General features: G+C 41.8%; 1 protein-coding gene and 1 long non-coding RNA gene across 4 annotated transcripts in view; both read left to right on the forward strand.

Annotated features, from left to right (window-relative positions):
* The window catches only part of SDR16C5 (short chain dehydrogenase/reductase family 16C member 5), a 34,793-nt gene extending 20,872 nt beyond the window's left edge, over positions 1 to 13,921 (forward strand). For all 3 annotated transcript variants that reach the window (XM_081917631.1, XM_081917630.1, XM_081917632.1), the window contains exons 3-7: positions 1,472 to 1,603; positions 6,451 to 6,550; positions 8,019 to 8,163; positions 9,942 to 10,067; positions 13,430 to 13,921. In XM_081917631.1, coding sequence (XP_081773757.1) covers positions 1,472 to 1,603; positions 6,451 to 6,550; positions 8,019 to 8,163; positions 9,942 to 10,067; positions 13,430 to 13,541 — 615 coding nt within the window. In that variant the 3' untranslated portion in view covers positions 13,542 to 13,921. The remainder of the gene's footprint in view (positions 1 to 1,471; positions 1,604 to 6,450; positions 6,551 to 8,018; positions 8,164 to 9,941; positions 10,068 to 13,429) is intronic.
* LOC309373450 lies at positions 1,914 to 5,088 on the forward strand. Its single transcript, XR_014170039.1, has 2 exons — positions 1,914 to 3,770; positions 3,826 to 5,088. It is a non-coding gene; the product is annotated as an uncharacterized lncRNA (long non-coding RNA).
* Positions 13,922 to 23,493: the final 9,572 nt, after the last annotated feature.

Below are 23,493 nucleotides of genomic sequence, written 5' to 3' on the forward strand. Positions count from 1 at the left end.
GATCTCTTGGGTGTAATAATCACCCGTGTGATATAGGAGTTGCTGCTATTAGACACCTTCTCTCGCCACAGGCAACTCAAGGCTTCTGTTACATTTGTTGTGGGTATTCTACATCCATAGGGTGAATTACTGTTTTTCCAATTCCATGACTGCTTCATGTTTAGAACTATTAACCACACTGATTAGCATCATTCCATTGGGAGGTCTTTGCCCCACCTGGGGATTACATAGAAACACACAAACAGGCATTTACAGGTGAAGAGAGAGAGAGAGTGCTCTTCAAGGACTGTGTGGGAGAGATTGGCTTGTTGCTTTTTCAAGAGTGCTAATGGGATTGTTTTTTATTTCACATACCCTGATGAATAATCAAAAGTGAGAAGTCGCCCACATCAATTTCTCTGGTTTGGGTATGTATGCACAGGGCCAGAATGTCTCGTATCCTGGTGTCTAATCTGAGAGCAGCTTTTTAATCTCCAGTAGAAGTATGTTGCTTCATGAGCTACCTGAACCTCTCAGTGGAGGCATCAAGGACTGGCAATTTTACAGTGCAGTTCTATATACATAGGCACAAACTATATGGGGCCCTGTTCCATTTGCCAGTATTTAAAGGGGAGATAAAAATTGTGTTGACTGTTTAGAGTTGAACCTTGTACATGGCCTAAACAAAGGGATTGTGCCCAGGAAGGCAGTCTAGACATTGTGCAATAAATAAATGTGTGGGAACTTCTGCATGCAAAGCCCATGCCCTCCCTAAGTGATGTCTCTTGAAACTGCAGTCATGAAAATGGTTTTCTTTGCTTTGCTTATGTTAACTGTGAAAGAATCCTTATAGATGTAGAATCCATTGTCACTCTGAAAGTCTACCAAAGTGGTTTGAGGGTACAATTTAAAGTGGAGAAATGGTAGCTGCGAATGTGTTTTCAATGGACCCTTTTTTCCTCTCTCAATCCCCTGCTTTCTCTTTCTTGGGATCAGTGAAGTCAGAGGATGCCCTGCTAGGGGAAAGGGGAAGGGGGTGGGGTTTCAACATCCACCTCTAGTTCAAACCACTGCCCAATACCAATTCTTACAGTCACCCAAAATCTAGCTTCATTTTGCAAAATATTTACTTGAAAAACAGTAAGGCAGTTTTATACCTTAACATAAATGAGCTATAGTGCTTCTAATTCTGAAGGGGTAGGAGTTTTTAATTGTAGCAAGCATTTGATTCTGGCTTCTTCTTTTTTTAAACAATATGTTAAAAGAACTGGCATGCAAAAATGGTTTAGAAAAACCAGCCTGAGAACACTGAGGCTTTGTTACAAAAACTGTTAAACCAAGAGAACAACTGTTAAACCAAGAGAACAACAATATGAAGAATCACGCAAATCCCTTTATATGTAGAGTCATGCACAGACATTGGTTTTCTCTTTTTAACTATTAAAATTTGTCATAGTTTGAAACATCCTCTGATAAGATGTTGTTGTCCTAGGTGAAAAAAGAAGTCGGTGATGTTAGCATCCTGATTAACAATGCTGGCATTGTGACGGGAAAGAAATTCTTGGACTCTCCAGACGCAATGATACAGAAGTCTATGGAAGTGAACACAATGGCACACTTCTGGGTAATAGCATTTGTGATTTAAAATTTGTGATTTAACTATGAAAGTACCGTATTTTTTGCTCTCTAAGACTCACTTTTTCCCTCCTAAAAAATAAGGGGAAATGTGTGTGCGTCTTATGGAGCGAATACAGGCTGTGCAGCTATCCCAGAAGCCAGAACAGCAAGAGGGATTGCTGCTTCCACTGCACAGCGATCCGTCTTGCTGTTCTGGCTTCTGAAATTCAGAATATATTTTTTCTTGTTTTCCTCCTCCAAAAACTAGGTGTGTCTTGTGGTCTGGTGCATCTTATAGAGCGAAAAATACGGTATTTTTGCACTTGGATTAGGCTTTGATTAGTAAAATGCAGGCTTGCAGCTGTGTTAACAGATGCTCCATCCAGGTTTATCAGAATGTAAGCTGAGTGCTCTCCTACGTAATACAGGCCTGCTGGATCAGGCCACGGGCCCCTCTAGTCCAGCATCCTTTTCTCATTGGCCAACCAGATGCCTGCAAGCTTGACATAAGCAGTAGTCCATCTAGTTTAACAAATCACCTGGACTAGAAGTCATTTTCTCTGTAAATGAAATCTGTGAGTTCAGAGGGAGGAAAAGCACCCTGATTAAATCCCATCTTCCTTACAAAGGATCGGAGAGTAGCCGCATCGATGGGATCCAGGGGATTTGGGAAAGTGCACATCTGACAGCCTAACTTCTGTCCCAAGTAACTGGTAGTAAATATGATTAAGGTTAGTAATGTTTAAACACATCTTACATGAGGATAAACATGGCCTTGGCAAAGGGAAGTGCTGCCTCACTTTTTTAAAAAAGTATTTAGACTTCAATAAAAACCAAATGACTAAGTCCCTTGACCAAGGCTCTGGAGTAAACTTAGTCACAGTTTTAATAGAAAACCCAGTTATGTAAGTTAAATATTCTATTGTTTTTGTCTAGCACTCGTCATGCTCTCCTGGCCACTGAGCACCATAGATATAATAATTTTGGATTGAAAACTGAGTTTAAAGAACAGGTAGCTGAGAATAGGAATAAATGGACAGTTTCTTTTTCTCAGTGGAAGGAGCTAAGCAGTGAGGGCACCTCAAGATATAGAGCAGACCAGTACTATTTAGCTTATTGGTTAATAATCTGGAGTAGGGGGTGATCAGTAAGGTGGTCAGGCTTACACATGAAACAGTTGTTCATGACAATGAAGAACTAGGTGGAAGGTAAATAAAACATGATCGAGTGTCAGTATAAACTTCAGTTATCCACAGAAGCACTTGAGAAGGATGCCATAGCAACAGCCCGTCTTTGCCCTGGCAAGCATCCACTTCTTCCTCAGGCAAGTGGATGAACTGATAAGGCTTGCTTGCATGGCTTTTAATTATTGGCACAGAGTCTAAAGGTCTGGAGATGCAGGTAGCCAAGCACACTTGGGAGTGTGCAAATCTTTACCAAGCAGGGACTCAGGATCAAAGTGCACATTCTATAAAAGCATGCTTAATGCTGCCCTGTGTAATTTGAAAGAACTTTGAAGGAAAAGTAGCCAAGTGGACAAGTAGAAATTCCTTAGAAGAGCAGCCAAGGCTGCCTTTTACTTGCTCTCACCCTCTGGGTGGTCCCAGTGGGCTTATCACTATACTGGCCCAAGAAGGGAAAAGGGGACGGGTGGGGCCTTTCAGAGAGTCACCAGAGGTAGTGGCGATCATTCACTTCCCTATTCTTTGCAGCTGAGAGAGAAGCAAGGAGTATCCTCCCCCATCTTCCCACATGCCCCCTTACTGGGCGGTGGAGTGGGGCCCTGTCTGCTGTGCTCAGGTGAGCAAGTAAGAGGAGGGTGTGCCTGATCTTTCCAGCGCTGACTCCCTATGCCTTGACACTGAAAGAGGAAGGATTAGAGAGCAGGTGAAGGCAGCTGCTTGTTATTTTTCTCTGGGCAGCACCATGGCCCCCTTCTTCCTTGCATGGCTCCCTCCCTGGAAGTGGCAGAGTTCAGTGGAGATGGGGCTGATGAGGAGGTAGGGTGTTTCAGGGGACACCCCTCCTTCTCCAACTCTTCTGGGAAAAGGAAACAGTGATTTGCTGTTTACTCTTTCTTAGTGTGCCTTTTCCCTCAAAAGTGACAGCGTTAAGCATGCTTTTTGTGTATGTGTGTCCCCTTTATATAACTAAAACCAAAAGAAGAGCCGAGTGTTCAGGCTTGTGCAGGCAACATTTGATTTTGTTTTTTTGATCTGAGAGTCACAGGTCATACTTAACCAAGCATTTTTAATCCTTGGATTTCAAACTGTTGCCTGTGAGATGCAAGCTAAAACAGAGTGAGTAAATTTAAGACTTCAATCAGAGCCAGGTTGTGTTAAATCTCTTTTTCTACTTGATAGGATTTCTAGCACTGTGTAAAACCTTTTGCAGAATGAACAAGCATTTTGAAACTGAGTGTAAGGTCATCTAGCTTTCCATCAGACATGTAACATTTACATTATTGGCAGGAGAGCATGAACATGCTCAGGGTGTGCTGCAGCCTGATTGTTCACACTGATAGAGAACACTAAGTTCAATGGAACTTTGTCCCATGCAAGTGTGTGCACAGTATTGCAGTCCTAGTTTGTATAATTAGTTGGACGTTCGGAAGTGTTATAATTTGAATACAGCATTCCTCACCCCACCCTTTTAAACATTTATTTTGAAATGCTGAATAAGGGTATAACCAATGGGGCTGTTGCATATCATTGAGACCTGGGACCACCTGTAGACCTCAAGCCTGATCAGACAGGGTGACTTTTTAATGTCAGGGTGAAGACAGACACACATTCAAAAGTATGTGGAACTTGCATTCCCTGCACCGTGGGGCATTTGTTTTTCAGGACAGAGGGCTATATTCAGCATAGCACTAAAGAGATTGTTCCATTTCTGCTTGCTCAACAGTATAATGCCTTCTCTCTGTGTGCTGTTCTGAGGGTTCTCCCAACCCTCTGGAGCAGATATGGGAAGGGATGTGGGGTACACACAGGGGGAGGAGAAGGCCTAGGGTGCTAGCAGAAATCCTTGCACTGGCTCCCTCTAGCACAGCAATTTAGAGAATGTTGTTTTGGTGTTGTATTTTTACTGTAACTTTTAACATCAGTTTTCAAACCATGTACACCATGCTTGGAATGTCTCCCCATTTTCACACTTTGCTTCTGTCTTAACTACAGAAGAAATCAGAAGCTGGAATTTGTTCTGGGGGTATGATGCTATTGATTTTTTACTAGAAACTGGAAGAAGTTCTGATTTCAGTGGTCAAACAAGTGCTTAAAAGGCCCAGTAGGATTGATGAGCAATGAAAAATGGATGTAAGATGCATGTAGAGGAGTGATGCACTTCAACATGATGTTGTCTGAAAAGTGTTTTGTGTTTGCAAGTAATAGTAGAAATTAAAAGAGTTCTGTATAAAATCTGTATTTATTTATCCACTTGCTATAATTAGAAATGGGGCTAAACTGTGGTAAATTTTTCAGCAGAACAGTCTGTTTGTTAAAAAAAAAATCAGGCATCTAGTACTACTAGCAAGTTTTTTTGTTTTGGTTAAATGGTAAGTCTGTAGTTTAGATGTGAAACTTTTGAAGAGGAAAAATTTCTTGCAGTGTGAAATCCATAGACTAAACTAGGTGGTATTTCTGAGCATGAAATAACAAATAAACTTGCAGTATTTAGCTTCTTAGATTAGAAAAAAAGAGAAATAGTTAATCTAATCAAGGTAATGAAACTGAACAGCAGCAAAGACTGTCACTGCCAAAAACTAATGAACTACTAAAACTCCACATTTTAAAGATTGGATTACAAAATGTATGGCATGTTGTTCAAATGTCTACAGGGTTGGCGATAAGGAAGGTAAGCTTCCAATTCTATGGTAGTCTTCTGTTGAGCATTAGAAGATGAGTTACAGTGTTGAAATAAGATAGTGGGCCTGCCAAGGTTAAGTAAGGGTTATGTTCCAGGGGTGGAAAGCCAAAACCACATAATCAGCAATCTCTGGAACCACCGCCACCACCCCACAAGATGGAGGCCTGATATTGTTGTAGGAGATGTGAGGACTTTGGCAGCATCCTGGAGCCCTCACGCCTCATTCTCCGTACACTGGTGCCTCACTTACCCGGCTTTGGGGATGAGGTGTCACACTGCCAGAGCCCTTGTGCTACCTTCTGAAAGCCCAGTAAGTAAGGAAAATCCATTGGGTGGGGAAAATAAATAAATGGATAGTGGGGAATGGCAAGTTTCCCACGTTCTCCTTTTTTATTATTATTCCCTACCCTTGCAAAGCTGTGGATATAGGGAAGTAGCATAAGTTTACTGTACGGTGCGATGCGCAACCCAAAAACGCGCAACCTGAAGTGTCTGTAACCCGAGGTGTGACTGTACTATGAAATGTAAACCACTATGATGATGAGGATGATGATGAAAAGAGTAGAACATCTTGCCTTTTCCCACATAAATGCTGTTTCTATAAACATTGACCCTGTACGGCCTACAGGAATAGCCTCTCCTCCGGCATGCAACATGCCTCTTGATAATTTTCAATAAGATGGCTGATAAAAACTCACTGCATGGATAATTTATTGCTTTTGCTATCGGTTTCGTTTGTAATTTGTTGTTAATTTTAACACCCTGGGACTCTTGAGTGAAAAGCCGATTGTAGATGCCTCAAGTAAATAACACGTAGTACTAACTGATGCTAAAGTAGCAACAGCAGAAGTCCTGTGCCCAAGATCGCCCAGGAAGGTCCTGGCTGGGATGAAATTGTTAGAGGGAGTTTGTTCACTACGCTAGCACATGCATCCTTGTATATTTATTTGTTATCGTATGATTGGTTATCTTTGTTTGTTTGTTCTCTAGACTGTCAAAGCATTTGTTCCAGCCATGGTAGCTTCTAATCATGGACATGTGGTAACTATTTCAAGTGCAGCTGGCTTAGTTGGCGTTACAGGACTGGCAGGTTAGTACACATCAGATGCACTGATAAACAAACCAAAGACACAAACCACAGATCCTTTCATCTATTTTAGACATGTGGTCCAACAGGTGGATAAACAGGGGCTTCTCTGATGTAGAAATAGAAGTCTCACACAGCTATATGGAAGCAACTGGGGAGAGGGAAGAATGAGCTGCTCTTGTAGATGGCACCAGTAATGATAGATTAGATTGGAGGTGCAGAGAAGTTGGTAGCAGAAGCAGTTTCATTAAACATTCCTGCTAAGGCTAGCATGCCAGGTTATGGGTGCAGATAGGCCTCTGAACACTGAGTCTTCAGATTAATTGTCGTATGTTAGCGTTAAGCTATGATGGGTAGCTTTGGCAGGAATAGTAGTTAACTGGGAGGTGGGAACCAACAAAGGAAATACTTTACCAAAAAAAGGACAATGAAGAGTGTAACTCAGAGGATGAGGAACATGTTGCTCCCCTGATGTTAACTCCCATCTGCTCCACCCAGCATGGCTAATGGTCAAGAATGATGGGGAGCTGCAGTCCAGCAACATCTGTCAAACCACAGGTTCCCCTATCCCCTAAATGCATGCACTGACAAGGCTGCAGTAAATAACTGAGGAATGTGCTTGCAGTCTGAAGAAAGCTAGAAGCTTCTGAATGATGATTGTGGAGAAATGTTAGAACATTACAAATAATCATTGCCAGCACCTGTGTTGTCGCTTGTGCATTGGGCCATAGATGCTTGTGCGGGAAACGATCTTGCATAGAGAAAATGGTGTACAGTCATACCTCAGGTTACAGATGCTTCAGGTTGCATTTTTTCAGGTTACAGACTGCTGAAACCTGGAAGTAGCGGAACAGGTTACTTCCGGGTTTCTGCGGTTGCGCATGCGCAGAAGCACCGAATCGTGCTTTGTGCATGCGCAGAAGTGCCAAATCGTAACCCACATGTGCACAGACACACAGCTGCAGGTTGCGAACGCCGCAGGTTGCGAACATGCATCCCGCACGGATCACGTTCGCAACCCGAGCGTCCACTGTACATTCAAGCAATGAGCCAATCAATGGCACAGGTGGCTTTCAATGTGTTCATAATTTTCAAATTCATTCCCAGTAATCTCTGTGTTCATCCTAGTTCTGTAGAAAGTTCTGTAGAAAATCAGACTTAAACCAGGGAGCCCTGAATTCATATCCTTACTTAGCCATGAAGCTGATCATGTGTCACTGGGCTAGTCAATCTCTGTTGATGTAACCATCCTCATAGAGTTGTTCTGAGTTCATTCGAAATTACTCTCTAATCAGTTGTTGTTGTTTTTAAATACCACCTATAATTGCATGAGACTGTTGAAACCATTAAACCAGGATTGCCAACTATTTTGCATGTAGGCCATGTCACAAAAGGTCCTGTCTTTAATACCTTGTTTTTCTCAGATATTGTCCTGCTGCAATGTTTCTAGATCTTTCCTCTCGTTTCACAGATTACTGTGCAAGTAAATTTGCAGTAGTTGGCTTCGCTGAGTCTCTAGCTATAGAGATGTTGGCATTGGGAAAGACTGGTGTTAAATCCACAATTGTCTGTCCATTTTTCATAAACACGGGAATGTTTGATGGCTGTCAAACCAAGTGAGTTAACTGTTTATATATTTGTGTCCATATAATGTTAAAATAATTGTATAAGAGAAATGCTGAAATGGTGAAGATTGATTGAAACATAACCTAAGGCCTTGGAGAACCGCTGTCATTTAGAGTAGACAACAAGGGCCCCCAAAAAATAATCTTTCCTATTATAAGGCTGCTTCCTGGGTTCCTGTATGCTCAAATCTGCATGATATACATAAATTAAACTGCAGGTTCGCCATAGTAGCATATATGCGCTGAGAGAAGTGGCACTTCTTGAATTTGTGCCTATTGTGTCACTCTGCATTTGACGGATAACTGTTGAGGATGGCATTTTATTTATTAAGTTTCTATCCAACTCTACCTTCCAGGGCAGTACACAGCAAAACAATAAAATAATATAAACAATATGCAGTATTAAAGTATACTACAGTTGTACCTTGGAAGTTGAACAGAATCCATTCCAGAAGTCTGTTCGACTTCCAAAACATTCAGAAACCAAAGTGTGGCTTCTGATTGGCTGCAGGAAGCTCCTGCAGCCAATCGGAAGCCACGGTAGCCCCATCGGACATTCGGCTTCCAAAAATAGTTCGCAAACCAGAATAGGTTTGCAGCGTTAGGGAGCCAAAACGTTCAAGAACTAAACTGTTCAAAAACCAAGGTAGGACTGTATTTAAAACCATTTAAACTATTTAAACTATTAAACAACTTTTAAACATTTAAACGAGAGGGATAGCTCTGTTGATAGAGCATGAGACTCTTAATATCAGGGTCATGAGTTTGAGCCCCACAGTGGGCAAAAAAAAAAATCCTTCATTGCAGGGGGTTGAATTAGATGATGCTTGTGGTCGCCTTCCAACTTTACACTCCTGTGGTTCTATATCTAAAAATGTGCAGCCTAGAAGAGCCTCCTGTCTCCGGAGGTGGGCCAATCTAACTGTTCCCCCCTCCTCTACAGTGAGGATCAATCACAGGCAATCCAGACTTCACCACAGAATGATCTGTTCATGACGGCAGCGTGATGATCTCGATCTCTCCCCCCCCCCCCCGTCTCTCACACAATCACTAGTTCTTTCCCAGTATCCTCTGCAGCAAATACCAGATCTAGGGTATGACCTGCAATGTGTGTCAGCTGTTCAAAGTGTTGACCTGATGATCATGGCAGCCATGAAGTCCTGAGTGGACTCCAGCATGGATATTGAAGAGACCCAAGACTCGTGTCCTGGGATTCTTTAACACCATACTGTCTCCACCAGCTCGGTCCTGAAGATGGTTGGGCAGTGGGGTGGATGGGAGCACCCACAAGATCCCTGTCCTGCCTCTGTAGCCCAACATCATGTACAAACCAGATCCCAGAAGGACTGGCCTCCTGGCCAAGTTGTGGTTTTTTGTGTGGGCTGACCCAATGTTTCAAAACAATACCATCAGATAAGACAGATCAATTTGGCTACTGGGGAGTGATTAAGAAGGGCTATATTCATCGAGTCTCCCACTCTCTTCTATGCGGATATGGTTTTTCTCCACCTGTATACAGTCACAACCCTGACTCCAAATGATAGAGGTCTTCAGATGACAGGTCTTCTCAAATATTTGCCCTGAAAAAAATGCCCTTTGAAAAGTAATAAAGGGAAATCATATTGAAGAAAGAATAAATGATTTCCCCCCTGTTCGGAATGGTGCTGTACTAGGCAGCAGTCTTTATATCTGAAACTCATTGGCACAGGTGATAACTGTGGGGAACTCCTGACCATTGAGAAGTTCTCTTACCTGCTTTATCTCTTCAGGTGGCCACGGTTCCTGCCTGTTATGGAGCCAGACTATGCAGCTGAAAGAATTATCTCTGGTATTCTGCGAAATCAGGTGTATGTCTACATCCCGCGTAGCATAACCCTATTGGTTGCACTGAAAGGGTAAGAATGTCATTTTCCTTTTGCATCTATTTTTCGTACATTTCTTCTCAGTGATATGGGGAAATCTAAGCATTGTGTTTAGAGGCAAATGAGTGCCAGAATCTCCCAATTCTTTCAGAGAGTTTTTGGTATATTCATTTCTCTATTGTTCCAAATCTCCAATCTCTGGTCACACCTGGGGCAATAAGTTCTATTGTCTTGTTAACGACCCACAATGGCTTTCTTAGGTGTTATGTACTAAAGTTCTCACCCTGGGCCAGCAGGGGGATACTGTAGAAAGTTCAGGTCCACATATGCAAATAAGGGATCGAAAGTGACATTCAGTGATTGGATAGTTACAGAAAATGGTTACTGTTGCGTTCTAGTGGAGCTCTATATAAGCAGGCTGGCTGAACCCTTCAGTTCAGTCCTGTTCTGGCCTGTGAATAAACAAGAGCTGTTTGAAGAATCACTGTGTCGTCTGATATGTTCACCCACAACTTAACATTAAGGGCCCTAGTTTGGCCAGGCTACCCAGGAATTCCTTTCACAGTTTATATTCTCCCCTTGTATTACAAATAACCCAAAATCCTAACGCTTATTAATTTCAGTGTTTAGGGGGAAACCCGCCCTCCCCCAGTTTTGTAACAGTATGATGCAGCTGCTTCGGACAGCAAGGTGACTTGGGACAGATATGGGTGGAAATGACTTACTTTCACAAGAATTTGGTTTCAAAACAGGAGTTTTTAACAAGTGTCAGTAGAAATCTAAAAGAAAGGCAGGTGTTAAGGCAAAAACTCGTCTGGCAATTTATACTCTTAAAATCTTGGTGTGACAAACTACCTTCCCTGGCCTTGTCCACAGGCCCCAAAGAAGGCAGGAGGAGTGACTTCAGGACCAAGCTATATAAAAATGATTAGGAGTCAAAACACTTTACTCAGTAGATGTGGAAGACGTCACTTTGCTTGGGCAAAGCTGCAGGGACAGTTAACACAACCCGCATTCCCCATGCTTTGCTAGGTAAAGGGAACCATTAGGTCCAGTTGTGGCCGACTCTGGGGTTGCAGCGCTCATCTTGCTTTATTGGCCGAGGGAGCCGGCATACAGCTTCCGGGTCATGTGGCCAGCATGACTAAGCCGCTTCTGGCGAACCAGATCAGTGCACGGAAACACCGTTTACCTCCCCACCGGAGTGCTACCTATTTATCTATTTGCACTTTGACGTGCTTTTGAACTGCTAGATGGGCAGGAGCAGAGACCGAGCAACGGGAGTTCACCCCATCACGGGGATTCGAACCGCCAACCTTCTGATCGGCAAGTCCTAGGCTCTGTGGTTTAACCCACAGCGCCACATCAGTCTCTAAATCCTCTGTCTTTCCTAACAATGCTGTGTGACCTTGAAGGGGGTGGGATGATGCATAGGTGTCTGAATCCTTTTTCCCCCTTGTGAGAATGCAAGCAACTTGAGTTGGGGAGGACCCTAAGTTCTAGAAAAGCCGGATGGGGAGAAGCATGCTAGATAGACCACATGGTCTGGCAGCTTCCTGCTGCAAGTGAATACCTCTGGATTGTGAAATGTTGCACTGAATTTATTATCTGGAAAAGATTCAAGTGCCTTTTGTTGGGAGGGGAAGAAAATATGCAGGTACTGACATGAGATCAATGTAAGGAATAGAAAAGTATTATTATTATTAGTATTGCATTATTATTACTGGTACATATGTCTGAATGCCTGCTTTCCTGTAGGATTCCTGTCTCTTCAAAATCGCACAACTTTTAGAAATGAGCAGGAGAAGCAGCCTTTATTTCTTTTTATATATTTGTTTAGAAGCATTTCTAAACTACTCAGCATTTTAAAATGCCTGAGTGGTACACAAAAATACCAACATAAAAATGATAAGACTCCTAGAAACAGAGCTATGACATAAAAAACAGGATTTCATTAATAAGCAAATACTTAAGCAGAGGAAATTATCTGTTGAATAAATATTCTGATACAATTACTTTGCCCTATTACAATTAACTCACTCTGTAGACAGAATAAATATGCTTCTGTCCTTAATTTTTGACAGTTATGCTTCTCATAATAGCTGCTTTATATCCCTGGAAGAGACAAATAGATGTCTGTATTATTACTTTTCCCACAAGGTATAACAGAACCTTTTGATGTATGGGCAGGAGCTGGATCAAGGGAGTTGTGTGGAGGTGATGAGCTAAATGCATGGCATTTGAGTAAAATATACTATTTCAGGAGCTCTAATCTTCTATGCCACGTGTGTTTTGGTCCTGAGGTGCAAAAAAAGGGAGACATGATAAATAAGGGCTGTATAAAATGAACAGCAGAGGGAGAAGTTAGGTCAGGGGTTAGCAAAATTTTTCAGCAGAGGGCTGGTCCACTGTTCCTCAGACCTTGTGGGGCCAGACTATATTTTGAAGGGGGAAAATGAATGAATTCCTATGCCCCACAAATAACCCAGAGATGCATTTTAAATAAAAGGACACATTCCACTCATCCACGGGCTGGATTTAGAAGGCATTTGGGCTGGATCTGACCCCTGGGCCTTAGTTTGCCTACCCATGAGCTAGGTAGTTCTTACGGTTTGTGGAGGGTGTGGTTGTGGAAGAGAAATGTGTGACAGATACAGCTTTCTTTCTTATTCCTGCTTCTGGACGCCCAGGGCAGCTGTAGCCAAGAAAGCCTTTGGCTCACTCTGGTTGGTGATTTCTCTGCACCTTAGTCTGGGACGATCTTACTTAGCCCCAGTAACATGTGTCTTGGTTACATCAGGATTGGATTAACATGACAGTGATGCCTTTGAAGCATCTCCAGAAAGTGTTGAGAATGCAGCAGCCAGGGTTTTCAGAGCATATTGTTGCCCTTCCTGAACACCTGCACTGATTACTGTTAAGTTTCCAAAGAGCATTCGGATGTGCTGGTTATTAAGCCCTACCTGGCAGGGGTCCAGGATACTTAAGAGACTGCCATGCCACCCTGCCTGTGCTCTGTTGGGAAAGTTCTTCAGACCCTGCACAGTCTGGTACACACATGAAAGGCTGAGGACATGTCTTAGTTGTGGAGCTCTTCCACAGGAAGGCCCTCTGCTCCCTCAACTTATTTTGGCTCATCTGGTTCCAGATGGTTTTGTGTTGTTATTATTAACCTGTCCTGGTTATGTATGGATGCTTGCCTTTTTAATCACCTACCTTTTGATTTTCCAGTTCTGTGGCATGTCTGTGTGTTTTTAGTTTGCTTTAATGGACACCTTGAGCATTATGTGCAAGTGGAAAGGTGGGAAAGGAAATAAAACAATGGTGTCAAAGCAGAAGAGAATCTCAAAGTTTGACACTCATCATGCCTGTGTTCGTTCTTTCTTTTTCCCCAGTTTAATACCTACAAAACTTGGTATGCTTCTCGGAGACTATATGGGGTATTTCCATTTTATGGAGACATTTACAGGTCGTGCAAATAAGATTGAAGACAATAAATCTCAGTAAACAGCAAGAAAAATTCCAACTTTGACTTACCTCCTGAGTGTCAGACATGTGGAACTCCTATGATTCCAATACTTAATGTGTGTGCCTGAAACATCAAAGATAGCATGACTTGTTAGTAAGAAATAAAATTATTTTTGAACTAAATTTCACTGATGGTGGAATATGAATGATTTTTAATTACAACTCTTTTTAGAACTGCTGCTATGTCGTTGTATGTAGCTTGTGAATTAAGTGATTTTTATTGCAATAAAATATTAAATCTTGGAACAAATTTGTATATATTAGGGCTTTTTGAGCTTTACTTTTTCATGTACAAATTAAACAGCAGCAATAATTTTTAAAACTGTTTTTCTTAATAAATGATTTCTCTAACTCCTGAAGTCATATTTATCCTGTGTATTTTTGTGTGTCTGGCCTAACACTTTTAATACGGGTGAAATGGGAAGAACAGTAATTTTGGTAACAGAATAGTGTAATATTGATGTATCCATTTGTGTATCGAATTTTGTCTTCCAGCTTTGTGAGGTTCAGTTGGCAGGAGCCACTTAGTGAGCTTCATGATGAAGAAGAACTTTATCTTGAGCCTTCTGTGAACCAACTCTCCTCTCTGCCCATTACATACAGGCAGAGACCATTTAGCACACGTCCAAGTCACATGTGACCACCAATGTGTGGGTCCTTTTGGACCTCAGAGAGGGCAGAACGGGGGGTGGGCAAGCTTATGCACACTCCACCAACACGTGCAGGAATCAGGAACAAAACACCTGTGCAAAATGGTTGCTGTCTGTACTATCTAATATTAAGAGTTGATGGTATATTTTTACTTTACATTGTTTATGTACAAGTAACAGCTATAATTATTTCTCTTTTTAAATAATTTACTTTCTTACATTTAACAATGCAAATGTTTCAGAGATACAAAAATAACAATGACTTGCCTGTTTGACATCATCTGTTCCACAGCTTAAGGAAAAAAATGATGCAGAATTGTTATTGCAGAGAGTTAAAAACAATGCTGTGAATAATAAGATCACGATTCTGTGGAAGCACAACAGAATGATCAATAGTAAGTCCTGGAATATAATATAATCCAGATAAAATTATACTTTGCAGAAACTTTAAAGCCTTTTGACATAAGCTGTGAATGACCACCATGTAGCTGCATAGAATGAGTGAGTTTTGGGGATATTGTGATAAGACCTCCTTAAACAAGGTGTCAAGGGGAAAAGAGTTTGTCCTCCATCCTGGGCAATGGTTAATACTGTGTTATCAAGCAAATAAATTATATGAGGTTTACAACTAAGATCATTCTAATTGGTGAAGATGGACATCAAAGTTGAGGATATGGTTAGACTAGGATATCTACTATATCCTTGATTTCTGTAAAACTTGGTCAGCTAAAAGTCTTTTAATACTGAATTGATTACTTCCAAGTAGCAGCAGCAGAAATCTGTTAAAAATGTATTCCAAAGATCCTTATTCAGTATAATCATCTGTGGCAAAAACAAAGTGAAACAGAATGCAGTTACTATACAAAGCATCCTGCCACTCCTCACACTCCAAATGGAAAGTGGTGCAATGTGGAGGACAGAAGATGGGACACACAATTCTTTCAAAGCCATGGCTTGGTTGCCCTTACTGTAAAACTGCCTCAATAGCAACTATAGCAAAACTGGGCAGGGAATCAAGAGATTCCATCCTGAATGTGTTACACAATGGTACCATTTTTCACCGAGCATCTAAATGTCAGAAGCAGGGCCAGCTGTGCATCCTGTAACAAGATGCTGCTCCACACCCAACCCTGCACTTGGGCAAGGGAGCACTGGATAAGGCATAAGAAGAGCCAGCTGGATCAGGCCAATGACCCATCTAGTCCAGCATCCTGTTCTCACACTGGCTGGCCAGATACCTGCAGTGAACCCACAAGCAGGGAGCCCTAGGCCCAAGAGCAATCTCCCCTCCTGTTGTTTCCAGCAACTGGTATTTGTAAGCACGACTGCCTCGATCAAAAGGTCAGGATTGTGGGGGTGAGGCCCTGGCAAGTCTCACACCGTTTAAAGGCAATGAACTGCACTATGAACTCGAAAACCATCTCTGAGCGAATGTTGTGTTCACATCCCTCTTTGTGGAAAAACAGTACACAGCGCTGGCGCTGCCTAGTTCATCTTTATATGAGTTCTTAATAGTAGCTGATGGTAGTGTTTGCAAATTGATCTTGTAAACGGGCCAGAGTCTAAATAAAAGTTAGGCTAAACAGTTTATTAAAGGAAATACATCTTCTATTCCTCCTCCTCCTTTTTTTTCTTTTTTCTTTTTTCTTTTTTTTTTTATTCAAGCCCCACCTATGGTTGTGGCAAATGATACAATCGGTACAGAAACACCATTGTGCTCTACCTGTGTACAGGGGGTTGGTTTTTTCTGCTGGGGAACCCATCAATACAAACTTTGATATGCTGCAGATGAGTCACTTTTAAAAGTAATGTATTTTTAAAGTCAACTTTCTTAAAGAGCAGGTATTCCCAAACTGGTCCACAAGTTTTGTTGAGGTGATCCGTGGCATGTCTGTGACGAACACTTGCACAGAATTCTGATTGTCCTAAAATATAAGAAATGATGATTAAAAAATCATACAACATCCAGCACAGTGTGTTACAATTGCTGTAACAGGAAGAAGAAAAATCCTAAATTCATGGGGGAGAAGGTTTGGGAAGCAATGTTTTTTGAGCGAAAATCTCAAAGCCCTTTTTTATAGGGTCTTAATATGAGGAGTGCACACAAAAGGTCAGGATAGACGAGGTAAACTTCATAGAGTGCTACTAAGGAAGGGATCGCTTACAAGGTGCTGATGTATCAAAATCTCACACTGAATTGCCTCATGTGAATGGCAAATGTAGATGGTTAAATCCACACTGAATGTTTGAGTCAAAATCCCAAACCACTTAATCCAAAGACAGCAACTACTGTGGGGCAACTCTGGCAGATGAATGCATATGTCTGTGTTTCCATATGGAAACCTCAAGCTTTTTTGAGTTACCTCCAATTAGTGTGCTAGGGTGATGATAGCTAGGATAAGAAAATTAAGTTAACTTCACTTGCCTGTAACCAATTTTTTGTGAGGTGTGAAGTATCATTTTACATCTCTCACCTGCATTGGATATAAAAGGCTCACTAATTTTGCTTAAGCACAAGTAAGATGGTTTAGTAAATGGGCAGCAGCATGCCTGATATTGCCCTTTTCAGTTGGGCTTTCTGTGCTAGTTTAAAATTTTGACCAGTCTGGAGAATATTCTCTCTCTTGGCTTTCTGCAAGGATGGGGAACTAACTCCCACCAGCCTCAATGTGCATGCCCAGTGTCCAGGGATGAAGGGAGCTGTAATTCAAGCACAAGATATTCCCCTAAAAAGCTAAAACCCTGAGCACACTTAAATTTAGGCACCGTTAAATTTAAGTGGGACTTGCTTCTAAGTAAGCATAGGATCTAGTTGCTAAAACGTTGGGCAATATTACATTGGGCTGCATCCCATTCTAGTCCCATTTGGAGTAGAGCCATTGAACTCAATACCCATGGATTTTAATGTTTCTACTCTGAGTAGGATTTAGATGGATATGACCCATTATTTTTTCAGTAAAAAAGACAAAACGTATCTTGTTTTCAAACACATATCACTATGTGATGGCTGTAGCTTGACAGGGAAGTTAGGAAATTTTCTCAGGCTGTTTCTTATGACTGTTGATATGTTAAAGCAGAGAGAAAGATCCCTAGATCCATGTTGTGTGCCAATGCGCAAGTATGGCTTCCCACTGAGAAACAAGCACCACATGGCGGCCCGTATTATCATATGTGCTGTCTGATGTATACATTTGTTTTATATTTATCCAGAGACTGTGTGAACCTTTCAGCCTCCACCCTCCCGCCCCTGTTTGCCACATATTAGTTACAGAGATTTACTTCCAAAATAGGAGTTGCTTCTTTATTTTCATTGTGGGGAAGTCTGGTTTGTGTTTTATATAAAAGCTGGTCTCTTCATCTTGATATGGTAATATCTGAAGACAGGGCTAAATGTTTAGCAGACGGTGCTGTAGCAAAACCGTCTTTTGAACAGTGTTTTCTATTTTTATCTAAAACAGTTCACCGAAAGACACTACTCCAAGAAACAATGAAAATAGGAAAGTTATCTTTCCGATCAATCCCAAACAGTTAGCAAGGAGATACATTTGAGTTATTTCTTAGTATCGGGTGGCCCCAGATCTTGTTTGACGCTAGACTTGCACATGAACATTGCGTATTTACTTGTCTTGAACATGTGTGGCAAGTTGTGCTTTGTGATATGTTTGCTTCAGCTATGAATCATCTAGCAGAGCAATCCTGGCCCTCTTTGTGCACTCTGTGTGTTGTGTTTTTTTCCAGTGTCTGCTGTCTGTCAAGCTATGTCCATCACTCCATTTCTGTGGTGAATTCCCCTTCCACCCACCAAATGTTCAGGGGTGGAAGTCCCATTGGCAGGAAGGTTCAGGATGGGGTTGAGCCAGCCTAGGACCCATTGAATCCCAACTTAGCCCTACTGCCATCGCTTGACGCCATGAAACTCAACTGCTGCACAAACTCCAGGCTGCTGTGTGTGGCAGGGCTGCAAATGGGGTGGTAGCCCTGCCAGGCTGTGTGGGAACTGAGGATTTGCTCCCTAAGTTCATGAAGATTTAAGCCAGCCTTTGCCAAGCTGATTGGTATACTGCCATGCTGGCCCGGGGGGTGGTGAAAATTGTAGCATCACCTACACTTTGGAAATCCTTGTCTTTCCATATTAGGCAGACATCCAAACGACGGAACCACTCCAACGCTGCTGGTTAGTTTTTCCCTCAAGAGTACCCCTCTTGAGATTTTGGGGGTCGCAGTGCCTTTGCGTTGCCCCCAAGCCCCCGTGCAGCTCGGAAAAGCCCTTCAGTGGCTTCTCCGCGCTCCCTGCTGCTTGTGATCCAAACCGGAAGTCCCATCACCTACACTTTGGAAATCCTTGTCTTTCCATATTAGGCAGACATCCATACTGCACTGCGGGGACCTTTTTGGCTCCATGGGCCAGATTCTTAGTAGGCTTGGCTTTGAAGGCCCAGTTTGACAGGTGGGTAGGGGCGTCCTCCAGCCAATCACTTGATGTCACAATAGTGTCAGGTGCTTTGGTGTTTTGAAGTCTGAAAGTCAAGACTTCAAAGCACCTCACAAACAGCAAGGCTCACCACCCATCAGAAAGCAGGCTTGGCTCTCCCACCATCAACCAAGGGGTGGGAGAACACAAGCCTGTTTTCTGATAGGGGGTTTTCTCCAAGAACGTGGAGCAGTTTTCTTCTTTCATGTTAATGGCAGTTTCAAGGAAAACCTCTTCCTCTTCCTGGCAGAAGGCAGACGGTGAGGAGATGTGTGTGGTTCTTGGAGGAGCTGTTGAAACTCCTGCTCAAATAGAGGGAACACCTTCACTTTAGCAAGGGATTTAATGCAAACCCCCTTTCTGATCACAAAGGGGTTTGCACTGAAACCCCAAGCACGTCAGCTAGTGTACAGAGGGTTCACTCCTGCTTTCTGCAGGGATTGGCAGCTGCATCTCCCCTTGCTCCACACCTGATGCCACATATAATGCCAGGTATAGGACGCGGGTGGTGTCCTCAGTGGTTAATATATAAACCACTGAGCCTTGGGCTTGCCGATCAGAAGATCGGCGGTTTGAATCCCCGCGGCGGGATGAGCTCCCATTGCTCGGTCCCAGCTCCTGCCAACCTAGCAGTTCAAAAGCACATCAAAGTGCAAGTAGATAAATAGGTACCGCTCCGGCAGGAAGGTAAACAGCGTTTCCGTGCACTGTTCTGGTTTTGCCAAAAGCAGCTTAGTCATGCTGGCCACATGACTGGAAAAACTGTCTATGGACAAACGTCGGCTCCCTCGGCCAGTAAAGTGAGATGAGCGCTGCAACCCCAGAGTCGTTTGCGACTGGTCTTAACTGTCAGGGGTCCTTTACCATTTTTTATAGGCAGTTATATGGGGTTTGGGGGAAATGGCCTCATGGGGAAGCCCTGATGGGACAAATTTGTTCTATGAGCTGCATATTCCCCAGTCCCACTGTTTTAGACTTCTCCTAAAAAAACTTTTCCCCCCCAGCAAGTGTATATATGATTTACTTGTCATTTATATCTTGCTGGTCTTAGCTGTGCATTGCTGATCATTATTTTTGGTACACTGCTTATTCTTTTATGTAGTGGTTTATAGGGTGTTTTTCTCCTAAACAAATAGATCAAAAGACACCAGGTTGGCAATGGCTGGTTGAATTCAATGAGAAGCTTATTTGGAATACAGGCTGCTTCACATTTTGTCAAGATTGAGGTGATGGTGCCAGTCTGGCTTGTAGGCTTGTTCTCTGTGACATGCAATGTCGAACTTGTACAGCTCATCTTTCTCTGTGGAGAAGTGTTTTGTACGTTTTAAGACAAGCCTCTAGAGGGCACCAGTTTGCTTTCCTAAATAACTTGCTCAGTCCTTCTAAGCAAGCAACATGTCTGCCTGCCAAGCAGCCAGTTTCCTCGGAGCTGCGTCAGTGTCTGTTGCCAGAATCCGTACTTAACACTGGTGGTAAAACTGGGATTGATGCACAGTGGTGCTGCGTTATGATCGCTCAGGTAAGCCAGGGCCCTCTAGAGGTTTCACATGGAACATATACAAGATTTACAAGCTCCAAAAGGTGGAGAAAGCTTACACTTTAAACTTCAAGTTTCAAATCAGATATTACAAATACCCAAAAAAGGCAAGTGCGCTTCCTGCATACTTGCATGTCCTGGGTTCAAAGCCACTCTATACTGGTGTGACACATGAGCTTCCATTGCAGGAAGAGAAAAATTTATTCAGTTCGCATTTCAAAGCATTCCTGAAACCAAAGCCACCCTTTGACATTCACACTTCTCTGAATTTTGCAATGCAGTTCTCCAGCCAAGTTATGTGTAAAGTGTAAAAAAATGCATATAAGTGTGCATATAAATGCATATATTAAAGAGAGTACAATACAAAAAAATACAATATATTGGGGGGGAATGCTTTGCAACTATGTGTATATTTGGATGAATTGCATAGACCAATGTGCATCTTAGGAAAACCTGTACAGTGGTACCTCGGGTTAAGTACTTAATTCGTTCCGGAGGTCCGTTCTTAACCTGAAACTGTTCTTAACCTGAATTACCACTTTAGCTAATGGGGCTTCCCGCTGTGGCTGGGCCGCCAGAGCACGATTTCTGTTCTCATCCTGAAGCAAAGTTCTCAACCCAAGGTACTACTTCTGGGTTAGCAGAGTCTGTAACCTGAAGCATCTGTAACCTAAAGCCTCTGTAACCCAAGGTACCACTGTACAAGGTACAGTGGTACCTTGGTTTAAGAACAGCCCTGTTTATGAACTATGCAGTATACGAACACCACAAAAGTGGAAGTAGTGTTCCGGTTAGCGAACTTTACCTCGGTCTATGAACGGAAGCCGAATGGTGGAAGGGCACCGGCGGCGGGAGGCCTCATTAGGGAAAGCACACCTCAGTTTAAGAATGGTTTCAGTTTAAGAGCGGACTCCCGGAATGGATTAAGTTCGTAAACCAAGGTGCCACTGTACTAAAATGCATCATGACTACTGTTTTCCATTGATTCATATATTCAAGAAATCTACTTATCCTATGTTCTTTGGCCCATGGTAAGTATCCCATTCTGAAAGTAGTCATAATTGAAACCTTTCTATAAAAATATTTTATAACATTTTTAAATGCTTGGTTTTTCAGAGCTTTTATAGTTTAGAAATTACTTGAATAACTCCCAGGTTCTTAAATATGATGAACAAAAAAATCTTTAATACTCTGCCTCATTTACATAGAGTATACAAACCAAATGCTTGCATAAACACGAAGCATGCATGTTAAATAGCACACCCAAGATGCAGAGACTCTCATTTTTTTTAATCATTTTATTTGGTTTTACAAATATAAATTTATAACAATCCAAATGCATATCCATATATAGAAATCACTCTGAATCTTGAGACTTCTTCCCATCCCCTCCATGGATCTTTTGTCAACATTTACAACTGCATATTATTCCATAGTCTATGTTTTATATCAATCCATATTGTCCATAATATTTGTTACAAGTGAGATTAAAATCCTGCTAATGTTTTCATCTGCTTGCAGTGGTCTCTTAAATAAATTATATATTTTTTTCCATTTTTAAAAAAGTTTTTGTCCTCTTGGTTCCTGAGCCTTCCAGTCAACTTTGCCATTTCAGCATAGTCCATCATTCCTCTCTGGTAAAGGACTCTTTCTTCTCTCCATCTCTGGGCTAAAAATATGGAATGCTTCCCAAATGCAGAGACTCACATATAGATGGAGAGGGGAGAATATTTGACCAAAGGTCATAAAGCCCTCTCAGGTCATCTAATTCAGCATTGGAAATTCCACATGGTACACACACTTAGTTGCACACGTTCCAGTGTCCAATTTCTGTTTACCTTTCTAACTCCTGGTTATGTTTGGGGGGGCGGGACTCTGAATAGATGAAAGCAACATTGTGATTTTGACTCACACTTGTAGAAGCTGCAGATTAGCCTTATCTCAGTCTTGTCCGATTTATTACTGAAACCAAGCTTGGCTATATAGAGCATTTTCAGTCTGTGTGATGCTTAGCATCTCCCATTACAATGCTTTTGTGTTTTTGCTGTAAAATAAAATGTTGTTTTTTTCTAAAAACTAAGAATCACTTTTCAGCCCAAGTTCCACATAGCCCAACATTCTGTGCCCAACTGTCATTGTCTAGATAAAGCATCTGTTCCCATGATGCTATGTGAAAAGCTCCCAATATACCTCTCTCTTCACAAAACCTTTTCTTAAATTTTAATTACTGGATATTTATGCTCGTGCAATTCTGCCATCCCTGATTCAGCCCTGAGAAACACAGATAAAAAATTTCCATGAACCTCAAGGTTTGCTTTTAAAAACAGAAAGGATTAACGAAAGCGGCAAGCCACATATGTTCCCTTAGAAACCAATCTAAAAGCTGAAGGACACGAGGTAATGCTTACTTATCTTTGCAACAGTCTATTCCCATCTGGCTCTAGGAGTAGAAGGTAGTTCTAGGTTTAAATAAAAATTAGAGTAGTAGCAAGAGTTGCCACCTTACCCCTCCCAGGCTTACCTCTGTGATTTTAGTGGCCATTGGGTATGTAAGTTTAGCAAATAAATCACTTTCCTGCACAGAAATCCATAGTGGGAATACTTTCATTGATGTGATAATTGTCTAAATTGGGTTAACTGGTAAAAGGTACAGGAATAAAAACAACAGTTTTGCTTCCACTTAAATTTAGAACTGTGTTCCATCAGCCTTTTATCTTTCAGATCTTTGCATATTTTGAAAAGAAAAGAAAGAAAACAATTCATCAACTCTAGAAGTGCAATCATTCAACCACTTGCTTTACAGAGGCAACATCTGAGGCAAAAGTACAGAAACCATATGAATGGTACAGACAAATAGTGACGCTTTATACAGTGTGGCATTTTATTAAGGTACAGTTCTTCCAAAAGCAGAAGACCGTAAACTGAACTTATTTCATTGCTGGAAAATTTGCTTGTTTTGCCTCCTCTAGTCCGGAGGTTACCCACAGCACCTTAGACAGTAGGTAAAGTTTTCAAATACCTCCAATTTACTAAATGCATGCTTCTGCTTTTTGGAAAACAAAAATCAAAGCTCCCTCGTAATGAGAACCATGTGATTGGCAACAAAAGGATGCTTTGTTCCAGCTTCAGTAACCAGGAAATGATGGAAGAACCAGAAGAATGTATATATTTTCAGAAGTCCACTGTTGAACTTTGCATTCCACAGTATCCACTTCTCACTCTATAATACATATTTTATTTATGGCGCTTGCTAATTGTGAGGAGCTACCAACT

The sequence above is a fragment of the Podarcis melisellensis genome (genome assembly GCF_964234715.1).
Source record: "Podarcis melisellensis genome assembly, chromosome: 7".
In the NCBI taxonomy this organism is placed as follows: Eukaryota; Metazoa; Chordata; class Lepidosauria; order Squamata; family Lacertidae; genus Podarcis; species Podarcis melisellensis.